At 43.5% G+C, this 18,076-nt stretch overlaps 1 protein-coding gene across 1 annotated transcript in view; it reads right to left on the minus strand.

Moving 5' to 3' along the window:
* BMAL2 (basic helix-loop-helix ARNT like 2) overlaps positions 1-18,076 on the minus strand; it is a 127,452-nt gene that overhangs the window by 13,338 nt on the left and 96,038 nt on the right. Inside the window, exons 5-10 of the mRNA XM_068277653.1 lie at positions 17,656-17,735; positions 16,397-16,489; positions 15,249-15,366; positions 11,944-12,087; positions 9,730-9,970; positions 2,860-2,966 (exon numbers count right to left, since the gene is read on the minus strand). Coding sequence (XP_068133754.1) covers positions 2,860-2,966; positions 9,730-9,970; positions 11,944-12,087; positions 15,249-15,366; positions 16,397-16,489; positions 17,656-17,735 — 783 coding nt within the window. The remainder of the gene's footprint in view (positions 1-2,859; positions 2,967-9,729; positions 9,971-11,943; positions 12,088-15,248; positions 15,367-16,396; positions 16,490-17,655; positions 17,736-18,076) is intronic.

Consider the following 18,076-nt stretch of genomic DNA (forward strand, 5'->3'; position numbering starts at 1 on the left):
AGCAAGATGTCATCGATATAAAGCATGTCCTAACAGTGAGTGAATACGCAGATCTAACTAAGGTGACCCGATAGGCAAGGTCCAAAACAGGGAACACTGGGAAATGCATATCAATAGCAAAACAAATGTGAGCAGTATTATCAATGCCATGTGTATACTGTGTGCACAGTTAGGGTCAGTCCACACTTGTCAGATTGCAGATCGGAATACGTTTTAAACGGATCAGTTTTTCTAAAAACTCATGGGCAGTACGTTCCTGGTGACGTCATCGGGAGCGAGGACACGGCCGTGCAGACAAAGTGGTTTTCCGACCTTTAATGTCGGAAATTTCAGAAGGGAACCGGAGGCGGGGACCGGAGCTTCGGTGAGCGGCTGCGCATGTACAGGACGTCTGCGGGGAACCAATAGAAGCTTTTTTTTTCCTCCCTACAGTAGTCCTTTAAACATATGTCAAAAACGTGCCCTTCCTTCCTGTGTGTTTCTATTGGATAAAGAGGTCCACAAAGAGGACACTGAGGGAAGGAGCAGGCGGTAGGCAATCTGCTTTGGCATCCGTTTTGTATGCAAACCTATGCTGTGTAGAGGGAGATCTGTTTTTGTGTTGCCTTTCATTGCCTCTGCGGGTATCCAGGCTCCGTGAAAATCTGCAAAATTCAGACTCTCCGTTCAGTTTTCTAAAACGGATCAGTGTGTGTGAAGACGGAGGCTATTTTTAACATTGGTATCCATGGCTCCGTTTTCGTCCATGCCATAAAAAACGGAGCCACGGATATGGTTTTGAAACGAGTTTGAACCGACTTACTACCGTAATTCATGGTACTGTACATGGTGGTGTGCTGGTCCTCATTACAGGCACACTGTACAGATCACACGCCTTTTTCATCACATATTCCCTTGTCCAGTCAGTCATATTTTCCAATTTTATATATAAATAGATATAGGTAGTTTTCTATACGTTGGTCTTTTATAAAAACATCCAATCCCTTTTTAAAGTTACTACTGTATCTGCTAGAATGGGATCTGATGAAAGTCCATTGCAAGGAATTCTTATTCTCACATCGAGATCCCCCTGAAGGTCTCCCTCCCCAGACAAGGAACATACACCTTTACCAGTAATAAAATCCTCTCATAACTACAACATACCATTTGTATGTCCCATGATGCTATCGTTCTGCATCTGTTTGATGTCGTCCCTGGATTATTCTGGAAGAAGGTTGTCACATCATCACAGTGGCCCACTTTCCAGCACTGTTTCCTGGGCAGTACATGGCACGTACTGCCACTCACCCAGTCCCCTTCACACCATTGTTAGGGAAGTAAGGGCTTACACAGCCACCAGCCCTCCCCTCTCTTTATCTCCTATGGTGTAGGTGTAGCCACAGCAGCCACTGGCCTTTCCTCTTCCAGTGTTTAATGGATCAAGTGCAAAGCATTCTGGGATGTGGCATAGGGTCTTGTTGGGGGGAAAGGGGACTACAGATAACCTGCTACTCACTCTACCTATGCCATTATCCTATGAAGAGTGCTGTGGTCCTGGATGGCAACAATACAGCACAGGTGCAGAGAGAGCCAGGTGCAGTTGAAGGCCCTGAAAGGTGAGTATGAGGTGGATTTTGGAGACAAAAAAATATTTATTAGAATAGGCCGTTTTAGGATATACAACTTTTCAATAAAAATGTTCTGTATAGGCCAATTATATATTTAGCAAAACAGAGGTGGGGCATAAAACTTTCCACATGCTGGACAAACGTCTGTTGTGTTAGCAGATAATGAGTATGGCCACCAGCGGTGTAACTACAATTCATGGGGCCCCCCAGCAAAACTTTGATGGGGCCCCCAAATATTCACCCCCCTTCCCTTGCTTCCCCTGCATGGCCTGGGGTCCATCTCACAAGGGTCATCAAACAAGTGTGGCCATCATGATCTTCACACCCGTAACATGTGTAGCCACAAAAACACCTGATCTGATAGTCTGTATTGGGGGATGAAATTTTAGTAGTTGGGCCCCCACCACCCCCCAGCTCTGCGCCAACCCAACACCTCCCCCCACGCAGGGGGGCTGCTCCCCTGTAGTTATGCCCCTGACGCCATGATAGGCCATGTCAGACAAAATAACTCAGAATTACCTTACTCTCCTGTATCTAATTCACTGGAAATGCTAATATTTGCCTTTCTCTAACTCAGGGTTGTCAAACTCAAATACAAAGTGGGCCGAAATTGAACACTGGGACCTACTGGTAGTCGCGGGCCAAACTCAATGTCTACTGGTCACCTTACTTCCTTATAAAGTTCCATGGTGTCTAATGGCTCCCCTCCAACCCTTATACAGTTCCCCGGTTTCTAGTGGTCCTCCTTCCCCTATACAGGCTCCCTGGTGTCTAGTGGCCCCCACCCTGCCCTATACAGTTCCCTAGTGTTTAGTGCTTTCTCTCTACTTCCCACATATAGCTTCTCTGGTGTTCTAGGGCTACACTTCCAATATAGCTCCCCTGGTGGCCAGAGTGGGGCAAACATAATGCAAAGTGGGGAAACCACTTGGGGGCCAAATTTAATGGCTTTGAGGGCCAGATTTGGCACACGGGCCGGAGTTTGACATGTATACTCTAACAGAACCAATATGATAAAAAATAAGTAAAAGGGATTGTCCTCATAATTACACTCATGAGGCTGCAGGAGTACGTCTGATAGACGATTTACTCTGGGAAGGTGCAGAGTAGTTTGTTTAAAAAAAGTGTAGGAAAAAGAATCATATCTGTGCTGCTTCATGACATGAATTTAGCTCATTGTGTGTGAGGAAGTACTAGAGCCACGATATGTGTCCAGCGTGACGGGAGCTAGATAGTGACCTGTGGGCGTTACCTGTTTTGTGCTGCTCCGTTAAGTGGCTGTGATCCTCGGGGTGGAAGTATTCATAGCAGGAAGTTCCCAGAAGCTCCTGAGGAAGGTACCCTAAAATGGCGGTCGCTCTGGAAAAAGAACAACAAGTAATGTACAGACAGCGTGAAATTATTATTACTACTTTTATTTTATTTTTTATATTCAGACATGTGCCAGGGTCACGGAGAGAGAGAGGGTGCCAGCTACAATAGGATACAAGACTAAAGATCGCGCTGGCTGTAGAGGCGAGGGCGCTCCGCTGTGGCTATACTCTGCAGGGGCCATGGGGAGTGATGCAACTTGGGGGTGCTGGAGAGACAGCGGGGGAGGGGGAAGACCTGGCACCAGCCCAAATATGTATTATTTAATCCTTAAGCTTAAAAGAAGGGAAGGCCCTGGATGTATTATATAAGGTACACACAATGCAATTTTCTGACAGACTTATGCTGTGAATACATGGTACGTTTCTGTACCGTGTATCGAGCCACTGGCTCGATTACGGCGCATCCCCACCCGCCCGGATCGCGCGTCCCCGCTCATCCCTGCCCATCCGGATCGATTTCCCGCTCGTCCCCGCGGGCGGCTTCTTATCTTCCGCTTCATTTATTCTATTGTCCTGCCCGCCGGTATTGAGCGCGGAATCAATCCGGCGGGGTATCAGACACGTCGGAAATTATTAATCGAGCCATCAGCGGCTCGATTGATAAAAATAAATGTACCGTGTATTCCCAGCATTACTGTCGGAGCGATTATTTCCAACGTGCCTGATCTGATTTCCTATCGATTTTCCGTTCACATCTATAAAATCGTTCGGAAATCAGATCGACATGATGGAAATAATCGATCTGACAGTAAATCTGTCAAAAAATTGCATTGTGTGTACCTAGTATTAGAGCAGGGGTATCAAATTCAATTACATAAGGGGCCAAAATCTAAAACATAGTCTAATTTGCGGGCCAAATTGTTTATTAAAGCAGACCTGAACTCAGAGCTTCCTTTCTGCTCTAAAAGATAAGCAATAGCATGATAACCTTTAAAGAAAAACATTTCTTTGTTACAGCTGATACAAATCCTGCAATAAATCTGCAGTGTGTCTACTTCCTGCTTTCATGGAAGCAGACATATTGTCAACATCCTCTGTTTACCATTTAGCTGCCCTGCCGTGGAGGAGATTCCTGAGCTGACAGATCAAACTACACCGGTGGTTAGTCACAGATGAGGGGGAATTAGACAGGCTAAACTCTCTAAACGGGGTATGTGCTCTAAGAGTTCATGTCCACTTTAAGATTTGCTGTGTTGACATTTCTCCATCATGGGTTGTCCACTAGATGGCGCTTTAAGTACACACTAAGTTATTTCATCATCTATGGTAATATAGTATTACATTTGTCAAAGGAATCTCCTATGTTTCAAAAACTTGCACTTTATCACATAAGCCAATAATGGGAATTCCCTAATCTTCAAAACTTTTAAGTGTGGAATAATTGTTGTGGTTACTTAGATTCCCTTTCTTAAAGGAGACCAGAGCTGACTTAAACTAAAAAAGTTTTATACATACCTGGGGCTTCCTCCAGCTCCACTACCACAGACCGCTCCCACGCCGCCGCCATCCTCAGTCTTCTCCTGCTCCGGTAACGGGTCCCGTAACTTCCTCCAGTCGCGTTTGTGATTTTTTTTGTGTGTGTGAATATGAGATTTTTCATGTACGACAAGGTTTGATTTATGCCCAAAACATTTACCGGTACCACTCTACAAAATATGGCTTCTTATCAGTAACTGAGCCCTTTAAAATGGAGGGATTCCATTGGTCTGTGTAATAGCCAATGGGAAACCTGGACAGGAAATTCAAAGATGCTTTTGCCAGGGTTTCCTTTGCGTGCAGGGCAAGTGTCGGTGGTGAGCAGTGGGGGTTAGCTTGTGGCAGCTGGTGGGTGTAGAATGTATGTGGGGGTGTCAGGGCAGGCTGCTGTAGATGCCCTGTTGTGGCTGGGGTGGGCAGGATGCTTTAGATGCTCTGGTGTGGTGGAGGGGGGGGGGGAGGAAGTGGTGGATGCTGGAAGCTGTATAATAGAGGTTCGGGGGCTTGGAAGCAAGCCCCGGCTATGCATCTTTAAAGGTGTCCCACCTGGGCTCCCTATTGGACCCTTAACAGACCAATAGTAATCTTCCTCCTCATTGATCTGTTAAAACAGAGTTCCCCAACCCTATCCTCAAGGCCTACCAACACTACATGTTTTGCAGAAAACCACAAACATTCACAGGTGAGGTAAGTCGTGCCTCAGCAGAGCCGATTAACCATTTCAGCCCGCAGGTATTTTTAACCCTATGAACAAGAGGAATTTTCATATTTCAGCACTCCTCCCTTTCATTTTCCAATAACGTTATCACTACTTATCACAACGAAATGATCTATAACTTGTTTTTTCCACCACAAATTAGGCTTTCTTTGGGTGGTACATTATGCTAAGAATTATTTTATTCTAAATGCATTATAATGGTAATAATAAGAAAAAAATTGAAAAAATTCATTATTTCTCCGTTTTCAGCCATTATAGTTTTAAAATAATACATGGTACTGTAATTCAAATCCACACATTTTATTTGGCCATTTGGCCCGGTTATTGCAACGTTAAAATGATATCCCTCGTTTAATGTATGGGGACAATATTTTATTTGGAAATAAAAGGTGCATTTTTTCAGTTTTACATCCATCACAAATTTTTAGCCCATAATTTAATAATAATATGACCTTTTGACATACATATTAATAAAATGTTATTCCCTAAAGTCAGAAGGTGTAATGTTACTATTTGGCCACAAGAGTGGTTCCTATTCTCGTATTAATAAGTACATTTTAGGAAGTAATGTGTTGCTACATTTTAACTAGGGAAGTGACCCAGGCATCAATGGATGCCTGTAATCACGGTGGGGAGATTAATGAATGGGAACCTAACGATCGGTGGCGGTAATCAGTGAGCGGGAGGAAGAGTGGTGGCTCCATGTAAGAATGAATACCGTTTTTGAACTAAAACAGTATTCATTCTCGGCGGACTTTGTACGGATTTGGCTCAGGGGACTTTTGTCCTCTGCAGGCAATCCCCCCTGTTGCCGGCATCATCTGCCTCACAATCGCCCACACAGCCCCCCAAACTGCAAGGAAATGATTATCACATGCCTGCAGCTGTAGCAGCTGCCGTTTGCGGAAGTGTGGCTCACGTCCCAGCGGCAGAAATGGTTAACTACCTCTATGGATTTCCACAAAACATACACTGTTGGTGGGTCTTAAGGACAGGGTTGGAAAACTCTGTTAAAAGACCAATGGGGAACCCGGTAAGCACTTTTAAAGATGCGTTGCCAAGGCTTGCTATATTAAGTATAGCAAGTACAGTAGAGGGAGTGATACGTGCGTGGGTGTTTGTCGTCAAACAACTTCCCAGAGGATATTGGCAATGGGATCACTAATTTAAGATCAGTATTTATGATTAAAGGACTATTTTTGTTATGTTTTTATTAAACTTTTAACTCGTTGTGGAAATGGGTAAGCGGTACTTTAGTACCTCAATACCCATTTAATGGGTGTGTGTGTGGGGGGGGGGGGGGGGGGAGGGGAGTGGCATCTGGAGGTCCCTCCCCAGGATATAGCCCCACAGCGCTGCAGGTAGCATTTTTGGAGCGACTGAAATTCTGTAACAAGTATAACCCAGAAAAATAAAAAAAAAAAACCTGTAAAAGTCGCTCCAAAATTTCTAATCCTGGCGCTTTTTGGTGTGAAACGGCCCTAAGTATTTCACAACTAAATATGTGCATATAAATATACGAGATTACATATTTAGCCTATTAAAAATCATACATAAAAATACTAAATACCGGTAATAAAGACACAAAATTTTCTCTTAAATGCCTGTAGTGGAAACCTGAAGGGAGAGAAATAGATAGGCCACCAATGCTGACTACCTCCCAGGATAACAAATGATCGGAAAGGATCGTCCTGCAAATTGTATTGTTAGCTGCCACCTTAATACTTTGAGCCTCTAACCTAGAACAAGTATGCAGATCACATATTCTACATCCTCTGCCTGCATGCTTGTTACAGGTGTGACTCAGGCACCACTGAAGCCAAGGGATCAGCATGCTATCTGGGCAACTGATATGGTGGCTGACATTTATTTCCTTTTAAACAATTCCAGTTGACTGGCAGCCCTGCTGGTCTATTTCGCTGCAGTAATCTGAATAACACCAGGAACAAGCATGCAGCTTATCTGGTCAGATCTAACAATAATGTCAGAATCCCCTGATCTGCTGCATGCTTGTTCAGGTTCTATAGCTAATAGTATTAGAGGCAACTGGTATTGCTTAAAAATAAATAAATATGGCAGCCTTCATATCCCTCTCACTTCATTTGTCCTGTAAGCCCCTGAGCACTTGTTAAAAATTAAATATTGACTTACCTGGGGCTTCCTCTAGCCCACCGTAGGCCACAAGATCCCCCAGCGTCCTCCTGGTTCCTCTCCCGGTCCCGGCTAGCGGCTCCGTTATCAGACTTTGTCCCGAAGTCTTCAGGCCTCCCTCCCGCTTCCTCAATTAGCGTCCTCACGTCAGCCGGCTACGCGTCAACATGCCAGTCGGCGTGATATTAAGAGAACCGTGCATGCGCAGGATTATCACGCCAGCCGGTGTGATGACACGGCCTACGGTGGGCTGGAGGAAGCCCCAGGTAAGTCAATATTTCATTTTTAACAAGTGCTCAGGGTCCCTTTACCCACTTATTGTGTCAGATGGTATATCTATGGCCACAGGTCTTAAAGGAATACTATCGATACCCAAGTGTTCTAAAATGACAGTGTGCAAATAATGTCTAAGTAGCTGTGTAAACATTTTCCTACTTTTCATGTTAACCACTTAAGCCCACAGGGTTGAAATTTTTTTGCATCTGAGCAACTTTCTCCTCACATTCATTTGCCAATAACTTTATCACTACTCGGCACAATGAATGGATCTACATCTTCTTTTTTCCGCCACCAATTAGGTTTTATGTGGGTGATATATTTTGCTGAAAATTAATTTATTCTAAATCAATTTTAACAGGAATACTAAGAAAGAAATGGAAAAAAATCATTATTTCTCAGCTTTTAGCCATTATAGTTTGAAATTCATACATGCTACCGTAATTAAAACCCATGTACGTTATTTGCCAATTTGTCCTGCTTATTACACCATTTAAATTATGTCCCTATGACAATGTATGGCGCCGATATTTTATTTGGAAGTAAAGGTGCAATTTTTCAATTTTTCCATCACTATTTACAAGCCCATAATTTTTAAAAAATATATTAATTTACTCCTTTGACATGCATATTTATAAAGTTCAGACCCTTAGGTAAATATTTATGTTTTTTTTATTTTTTTATTATTGTACATTTTTTTTTTTAATTAAAAATTGTATCTGGGTAATTTTTGGTGTGGGAGGTAAACAGGTAATTTTTAATGTAAAAAGTGTGTATGTGTTACATTTCCCCTGCTCTCTTCAGACACTTCAGTCAGAAACACAGGACACAGGAGCTGCAGCTGTTGGGAGCTCTCTTCTCTGTCACACACAGAGCTACACATAGAGTTAACTGATCAAGTGTGAGGGGAATTTCCCCTCTCCTCATGGCTCAGTCAGCCATCAGTTTTGGTGTCAGTAAACTTTGAAAGTATTTTGATAACAGTAAACAAAGAAGTTGCTACTAAAATGTATACACCAGTACTTAGCAGCACTTCCCAAACAATTCCTGTGTCAATTGAAAAAAATATGTAAATCGATAGTATTCCTTTAAGTTCCCACACAGGGGAATAGATATGCGCTTTTACATTCTAATACTCGTGCGAACACCAGTAGCATGTGTTATTTTATATTAGGCCACCCTGATCACAGGCATCCATTGATGCCTGTGTCACTTCCCTATTTAAAATGTAGCAACACATTACTTCCTATAGCATACTTATTGTACGGGAATAGGAAGTACTCAACGGGAACATCTTGTGGCGAAATAGTAAAAGTACACCTACTGACTTTAGGGAATACAATTTTTTTAATATGTATGTCAAAAGAGCATATTATTATTAAATTATGGGCTAAAAATTAGTGATGTATATAATACTGAAAAAAATGCACCTTTATTTACACATAAAATATTGTCACCATACATTTTACTAGGGTTATAATTTGAACGTTGCAATAACCGGGACAAATGGCCAAATAAAATGTGTGGATTTTAATTACGGTAGCATGTATTATTTTAAAACTATAATGACGTAAAACTGAGAAATAATGATTTTTTTCATTTTTTCCTTATTATTCCCATTAAAATGCATTTAGAATAAAATAATTATTATCAAAACATACCCCCCAAAGAAAGCCTAATTGGCGGCGAAAAAAACAAGATATAGATCATTTCATTGTGATAAGTAGTGATAAAGTTATTGGCAAATTAATGGAACCCCTCGGCGAACTTGTTAAAACAAAATTGGTCTGTAACTACTAACATCAACCAAAGGGCTCAATTCGCAAAGCGTTTTCACCTGTTTTCCTCTGTTTTCACCTTATCTATGTTACTTTTTTAAGCGCCCAAAGAGCAAAAATATTATACAATTAAAGGTAAGAAAAGTAATATTGAATTAAGTTAATTAGGGGAAACTTACTTTGAGTGATTATTTTGCTTATAAATGTGCTGAAAGGTTATTTTTATCAATTAGGTGACTGATAAATAAGTCATTTGTGAGAAGTTTTGGGAATAGAGCCCATCGTCTAAACAGGAAAAAAAAATGGAAAAAAAAAGAAACATTGTGGTAGGTCACTGTGTTGATTCTTACCGCTGATCCACGTAAACAAATTTTCCATCCATGGTGTAACGAGTGATGAACTCTGTGGGTTTGACTTTAATTTCTGCAGTGCTCTGCGGCATGATGTACGGGTGGAACCGCCCAATGGCCACGAGGCAGCTAAAGTTGTAGGAATCTTTCTCTATGTCGCTGTCATCTTTCATACCAATTTCGCTGGACAGGCAGTTACGCAGATACCCCGTACAGTGGATGGTGCAGTACCGCCGGTGTTCTGTCAAGCCACAAAAGACAATCACAATGGTACAACATACAGAGATACCAGAAATGCATTTGTTGGGCAGCAATAATCTTCTAATGCAGACTATTCCTTCATTACAAATGGTGGAGAGCTGAAAATTATTCCCTTATACTTCCAAGGCAGCTATGCCTTCAGAACTGAAGGTCTATGGCACAGACAGGACCTTATAGAGTAATTCCAGGCAACAGGCAACATTTTGTAACCATATACAAGTAAAGGTAAAATGCTTGTTGGTTATTGCTTACATTTTCTTGCCCAATACAGCAGCACTTCCTGTGTTTTCCTGCCCAATACAAAGCACTTCCTGTGTTTTCCTGCCCAATACAAAGCACTTCCTGTGTTTTCCTGCCCAATACAAAGCACTTCCTGTGTTTTCCTGCTCAATACAGCAGCACTTCCTGTGTTTTCCTGCCCAATACAGCAGTATTTCCTGTGTTGGGATGCAAACATAAGTGACTTTGGCCTTAATGTGAGGGAGCGCTCACTATGCACGCTTTAGATAGCATCGCTCGTTGCTATGTAAGGAGCGCGCTTTCCTTAGTTACGCGCCTTGTTTGATACCACCACACGTAACTTTAGCTGCAGGTGGTCCTGTGAACTATCGCAACCACGATACTTCACTAGCGGCCACTTGTTAATTAACATAGTAGCTGCTGCTAGTGAAGAATTGCAGTCGTGATACTCCACAGGACTACCCGCAGTTAAAATTTTGCGCGTTGCTAGGTAAGAAAGGTGCATAACTAAGGAAAGCACATTCCTTTCATAGCAACAAGTGCTGCTATGTAAATAGTGCATAGCGAGCGCTCCCTCACATTGTTGCGCTGTGAATCAAGGCATTACTGTGATTAATTTCCTAATGGTCAGCAGAACCACTAATAGCTATCATCCATTGGTATTGTCCTCCTGCTAAAACTCCAGGGGTAAGAAACCTGCGTCTAAGCATGGCCTCCCTCAGATGAAGCTCTACGGGGGCTAGCAAGGGCCCAGCCGATGCCCAAGAGCAGCTGAGAGCCACCCATCTGCGGTGAGACACACCGCATAGTGAACACTTTAGGGATGGTCAATGGAATGCAAAGAATTCAGAGTTGATGCAATATTATGCAAATTATGCAGTGTGAAAAATGACCAGTTGAATTCCAGTGGGATTCGATAGGTTTATTTTCAAGCTGCATAAATTGGAATTTGATTGGTCCATTTTCAAGCTGTATAATCCTGCATGAACTCTGAATTATTTGCATTTCATTGACCTTACCTAAGAATGGTCAGTGCAGTTATAATAACCAAAATTTGACTGATGCGAATAACTCTCCACCCAGGTGGCAAATTTTGGGATTAGTTAATCACAGCTTTTAGCAGTTCATCCAGTTAAAGTGTACCTGAGACGCAAGAAGGCAATAAATGTATACTTACCTGCGGCTTCCTCCAACCCCCTTCAGTCTTTGGTCTCCCTCGCTGTCTCTCTGGGCCACTCCTGTTATCTGCCTGATAGCCGCCTCGGTACTTCTATGAGTCAGACTCCGCCGTGTGCCCCAGCCGTGCTCCCGTAGTCGGGAGAGTTCTGCCCCATACTGCTGCTCCCGGCTATGGGAGTAGAATGCTCCCAACTACTGGAGCACGATGGGCCGCATATGCGCAAAGGAGCGCAACAGGCTGCTCATGTGCGACTCACAGAAGTACTGGGGTGGCTAGCGGATGACTGGAGTAGCCCAGAGAGATGGCGAGGGATCCCACAGTCTGAAGGGGCTGGAAGAAGCCCCAGGTGAGTATAAATGTTTTGCCTCCTTTTATCTAAGGTTTCCTTTAACCAGAGGCTGTGTTGACTTGTTCAGTGATTTTCTACCTCCAATTTCCCCCAACCTGGTGCTAGTAATTTGCATGTTAGGTAGTACTGTGAAAATTGTGTCAGCCCTATATATGCAGAATAATAATAATAACAGTAATCATACCTTTTTTGGTGGTGGCGGGAAGGTAGACTTCCTTCTGCTTGCTGGAGGCGTGGCCGGTCCTCATGCGGCAGAAGAATGAGCGGCGGGAGCCCCAGTGGAGACGGGAGGAGCCAGCCTGAAAGTGTGTGTGCACTTGCAAACCAGCTTTCAAAACAGTTTAATAAGACTTTGTCAGTTCAAAAGATGGCGTCTGCATTAGCGGGGAAACACATATAGCATCATTACAGCAAGAAGCCGCAAGGGACCCGCCCACAGGCACAAAGCGAAAAACTTCAAAGCCAGTCAACATGTTATGACAAATGATTCTGCAGAGTAAACGTGCCCATACATGGTACAATTTTTCTTTTTTTTCGATTACATAATTTAGTTTGATTATTCCGTTAGATCGAATATAAAGATTTTTCCAACATGTCGGATTGGAATTTTATGGAAAAAACGGGATAATCGTTCGTTTTTCTTGATTGAAAAAAGGATTAACTTTCATTCAGTTAGATAATTTTGGTCGAAAAAAAAATGGGAAAATCGAACCTGTTTATTGTACCATGTATGGGTACCATAAGGGGGATCTGTCATCGTGTACAACATTGCTAAGCTGACACTGCTACTGAAGAGCAGCTACTAGAATGGCCCGGGAGTTTTAAAAACATTTCTAGAAATGTCCTTAAAGGTTAGGCACAAAGTGAAAGGATAACTGTAAAATGGGAATCAAGGCATCTTTGTTTCTTCTAGCTTGGGCAGTCACATGATCTCACTCACACCTGACTAACCCACCCATTGGCTGAATTCAGAGAGCAGAGGAAGAAAGCCGTTCTGCAGTGACAAGTACATATGGCATGTTACAGGCATTCTGTCCAGCACTTTGTCTTATAAATCAATTATTATGCAGGCTATAACAATTTGCCTTGTGTCTAGTACAAACTTTTTAGGCCAAGGGCCATATCGCTGTTCATGAGTGTTAGGGGACAAAACCAGCGAAAATAAACACAAGTTTGGCTGATTGCAGTTAGATACACTATGCCTGTGACTTTTTGTCAAATAAAAAATTTCCATGGAAAGTAACTAATACACCGTGTGCAGTTAGCACAGCGACAGCTGCTAATCAGTGGCTTTTACTAAGGCTGGCATAGTGGCGGCTGCTAATCAGTGGCTGCTGCTATGGTAGGGATTAAACTGTAAGTTTGTCTGCACAGCGCTGCGGAAGATGTTGCCGCTCTATAAATACTACCTTACCTAATAATAGGCAAGTATCTCTGCTTCCATGTCCCTGTGTGTTTTTTCCATTGTGCGCATGTGCAGGGACGCAGAGACACTGCCCTGTGGGAATGACGTGCAGCTCTTGAGAGCAGGGTAGGATGTGCCCAAAAGGGGGAAGGGTGTGTGTGTGCGTGCACAGCGTGCGCAGGGTTGTGCGCGCTAATGAGGTAGAAAGGCAGTGCGGTGGTCACGGACACAGCCTAGAGTCCATTTTTAAAGGGCCTTAGGTCTAGTATAATACCAATATAATTGAAAAAAGTAATACACTGACAGCTTGTGAGAAAAGCACAAGTCAGAGCTGAGCTGTCAGAGCTGACACTACCAGAAGGGAATTTAGTGTGGGTCAGAGACTGTATGGCTCCCTAAGATAAGAGAAGTATAACAGTAACTAGAAGCATTCAGTGGTAGCTGATCTTCAGCACCAAGGTCAGTAAACAAATAATGCAAATCCTGGACCAATGAAAACCAAGGCAAAACTCTCAATGATGTCACAACAGTAAATTGCATAGAGGATGCTCCCCAGAACAAGGCAAAGAAGTATAAGTGATAGTTGGCTGAATTAAAGAGAGTCTGAAGCAAAGTAAAACAAAACAAAAAACAAAACAGATAATCACCCAAGGAGAGGGAAGGCTCTGGGTCCTACAGAGCCTTCAGTTCCTCCTACGGTCCCCATGTTCCAGCGATGGACCCCCCGTCAGCAGTCTCCAACCCACGGGTCAGAGACTGCTCTCTGCTGCTGCGGGAGGCTTCGGCAATCTCCGGGAGCCCGAGCGACCCTGAAGAAGGCCGCTTCCTACTGCGCATGTGTGAGCAAGCATTCTCGCGCACTCGACGCAGTACAGAGCGGCCCGTACACAGCACACAAGCAGTAAATGCAGCAGCTGATGCTTTTGAGGTACTGCATGCAGGCCCTGTGTAGAATGCAGATAGCAAGCAGGTTACAAGTAGCTGCCAGCCCGCCCACTGACCACGGCTCATGGTTCTCCGACTGACGTATTGACGCATGTGTCCGCCCACTTTCCACTATAGCCATATGCAGAATACTGCAGGAGCCAAAAAACAGGTTCACTATAACGAAAGTTCTATACCAGGCATTTCTCTCATCTACTCATAAAGGCACTTGGCTGCAGTGTCGGACTGGGAGGTGGAAAAGCTGAGGAAAACCACTTGCTGGCCAAGCAGCAGTAATCAGGTGTTGCTGCTCACAGTGAAGACTTGCTGTAGGTTTCTATTGGGAGTGATAACACGGGGTTACTGCTGCTTGGCCAGCAGGTGGATTCCCTAAGCTTTTCCACCTCCCAGTCCGACTCTGCTTGGCTGCGACCTGGACATTTAGTTTACTATATTAGTAGTTCTACTATATCCAAGTTTACTATAATGAGATTATACTGTATATAGCCAGTATTAGAGGCACACCAGCACCTTAAAGGATACCCGAACTGACATGTGACATGATGAGATAGACATGTGTATGTACAGTGCCTAGCACACAAATAACTAGGCAGTGTTCCATTTTTTCTTTCTCTGCCTGAAAGAGTTAAATATCAGGTATGCAAATGGCTGACTCAGTCCTGACTCAGACAGGAAGTGACTACAGTGTGACCCTCACTGATAACAAATTCACCTTTTTTACCTCTTTCTTGCTCTCAGAAGCCATTTTCTGCTAGGAAAGTGTTTTATAGTTAGAATTTCTTATCAGTGAGGTCACACTGTAGTCACTTCCTGTCTGAGTCAGGACTGAGTCAGCCACTTACATACCTGTTATTTAACTCTTTCAGGCAGAGAAAGAAAAAAAGAAACACAGCATAGTTATTTGCGTGCTAGGCACTGTACATACACATGTCTATCTCATCATGTCACATGTCAGTTCGGGTATCCTTTAACATGGAAAGTGGGTGGGTTGCAGTGATTTCACGTAAAGGGAGCGCTCAGTGCAGTTTGTGTTGCAGCATCGCTTTGCCATCAGCTACAGGACACTTGTAGACAAGGGGGAGCAGGAGCAGCCAGGCGTACAATGGTAGGGACACAAGCTACAGGCATTGCTCACTTACTTTTGGCATCAATGAGCTTTTCCCGTGGGGTTACGTCAGAGGCAGAGAGCTGTTCCTTCACTTTGGCAACATCCTTGGGATGCAGATAATCAAACAGACTTTGTCCTATCAGATCAGTCTAAAAGCAAAACAGATCAGCATGGGTGTAAAGGATGGGTTAGGTCACTGTAAATTAATAAAGTTATGGAGAACAGTCTGTGTCATCACTGCTGGAGGGCTCTGCTGATTCTGCTATCTCTCCTAAAACACTGTATGCTGGTGGAGGACTCTGCTCCTTCCACTATCTAACCCTCCTCTCCTGATATACTCTGTGCTGCTGGAGTACTCTGCTCCTTTCTCTATCTAACCCTCCTCTCCTGATACACTCAGTGCTGCTGGAGGACTCTGCTCCTTCCACTATCTAACTCGCCTCTCCTGATATACTCTGTGCTGCTGGAGGACTCTGCTCCTTCCACTATCTAACCCTCCACTCCTGTTATACTCTGTGCTGCTGGAGGACTCTGCTCCTTCCACTATCTAACCTCCCACTCCTGATATACTCTGTGCTGCTGGAGGACAAATGAGAAGGAAAGAGGGACAGGGCTCCCAAAGAGGGACTGTCCCTCCGAAAGCGTGACAGTTGGGAGCTATGACTCTGTGCTGCTGGAGGACTCTGCTCCTTCCTCTAGCTGGCCATAACTAACCTGTGCATGCCTAGCTCTCCTCTCCTGACTTTGTGCTGTTTGGGGACTCTGCTCCTTCTTAGTAGCAAGTTTCCAGCCTTTGGCAAGTTATAGGAAGGATCCTACTTTAATACGCAGCCAGTTCTGTAACTGGTACAATAGGACAAGATCTATTTTGAGTTTGGTGACCTATTAAAGCTACAATGTGTCACTGCCTCATATGGCTTTACTACAGTGAAAATTACTTCCATCTTGATATTGATTGGCTGGATTAAGGACTTCTTGTTGTTGGCAGTAGTGAAAAATTATCTTAACAAAGGCATTTGCCTCTTGCAGAGAATGAAACTAGGCCAGGCACTAACAAGCCACTTGGCTTTCTGGGTTACTGTGGCAATTTCTTGAAGAGCGTCCATCAGCTTGTGGAGTCCTGGAGGAGGAATCGAGGTCAGAGGACGTGGCAGGTCTGGGACAGACGCCGGCACATACCTGGCTGTACTTTAGTGTCTTAGAGACAGATTCAGACACAAACAGGATTTTCCCTCTGTCACATCCGACCACAAACAAGAAGCCGTCCGCTGCCTGCAGAAGGGGGAGAGCAGTTCCGACTGTTAATGAAATCATGGAAACTTCGAAGGGGGAGTTCAAATTCAGACATGGTTATTTATATGCACTATAGAGCAGAACTTTATTATTATTATTATTGCATATTTTAAAGTGACACTGAAGCGAAAAAAAACAACATAGGATACAATGAATTGTATGTGTAGCACAGATAATTAGTGGAACATTAGTAGCAAAGAAAGGAGTCTCATATTTTTTTTTCAGTTATATGGCTTAATTTTTTATAGCATTGCATCATTCTCTAATATTTGCAGTTTACAAACCACACTCTTTTTTAAACAGTATATGAAACATAGCAGAACTAATGACCCTTTGAACATCTCTGCAGTAAAATTGTATCTGAAGTTGTCTTTCAATGTTTCTTTGATGTACAAATGCTTCAGAAAATAGCACTGTAGCTGACCAAGTTTGGTTGGAGAGCTCAGGGCCCATTTCCACTGGCGAAGTTTCCGCACCAAATCTGCAGAGTTTCCGGGCAGGCAAATCGCGCGGGGAAATGCTGCCATAGGATACAATGGCGCTGCCGGCCAAATCGCTTGCGCTAGCAATTTCGGCTGACATTTCCATCCGTTTCGGAGCGGGAGGCTGCGAATCCCATAGCCGAGCATGACACAGCTGATGGGATTCGTCTGCGTACCCGCAGACCAGGAAGTTGTGCCGCGCGTCTCGCAGCCGCGCGTGGCACAAGTGGAAAGAAGCCCTCAGAGAAGCTCTTTTGCATAGATACGTTTCTTAACTCTTCCTGCACTGGAAACAATATGAGACTCATATCTGTGCTTCTAATGTTCTATTTCTTAGCTTTACTACACATACAATTCACTACAAATTAAGTTTATTTTCACTTCAGATTCCCTTTAAATTAATTAAGCATGAAAATGAAAAAAAAAATGCAGTTTTTACATTTTAAATTATTTTTAAACTGAACAAGTGCCCGTTGCTCAGCAACCGACAGCTGCCTCTCCCCCCACCCCACAGAAGCCACACCTCCCCACTAGAGTTCTGATAACCTGGCACTCTGCACAGCAGAAATGCCAAGCGTCATGCACTGCACAGCTCCCTGTGTGAACAGACATTTTTAACTAGATGCTGCCTTAGTGAATAAAAGTGTAAGGATCACCACCTACCTTAAGGATTAACTGCCTGAGCTCGTCCTGCTGCAGGAATGACGGCTTGTAACTCTCCTCCGAGAAAGAGGCGCCAGAACCTTCGATAAAAAAACATTGATCATGTAAGATGCAGGAAACTCAACAACATGCAAAATAGTTTAAAATCAGGAGGACTCTGGCTCCACTGTGCTTTTCCCTAAAAACTGAACCTACTAAAGCAAAAAGCATAAAGCCACATTAGGCATTCCCAACAAAGATGACCACTCACATTTGTTTTGCTATTGATGCGAAGTACACTGTGGTTTGGCAAAGTTGAGCTAAATGGCACTCGGTTACCCTATTTTGAGCGGTCGTAATCACCACCTCAGCCAAACCTGTTATTTGGGGGTTTACTCGCTGTCTGGACATAAAGCAAACATAAACTGAGAATAAATGCAAG

The sequence above is a fragment of the Hyperolius riggenbachi genome, chromosome 3 (genome assembly GCF_040937935.1).
Source record: "Hyperolius riggenbachi isolate aHypRig1 chromosome 3, aHypRig1.pri, whole genome shotgun sequence".
Taxonomy (NCBI): domain Eukaryota; kingdom Metazoa; phylum Chordata; class Amphibia; order Anura; family Hyperoliidae; genus Hyperolius; species Hyperolius riggenbachi.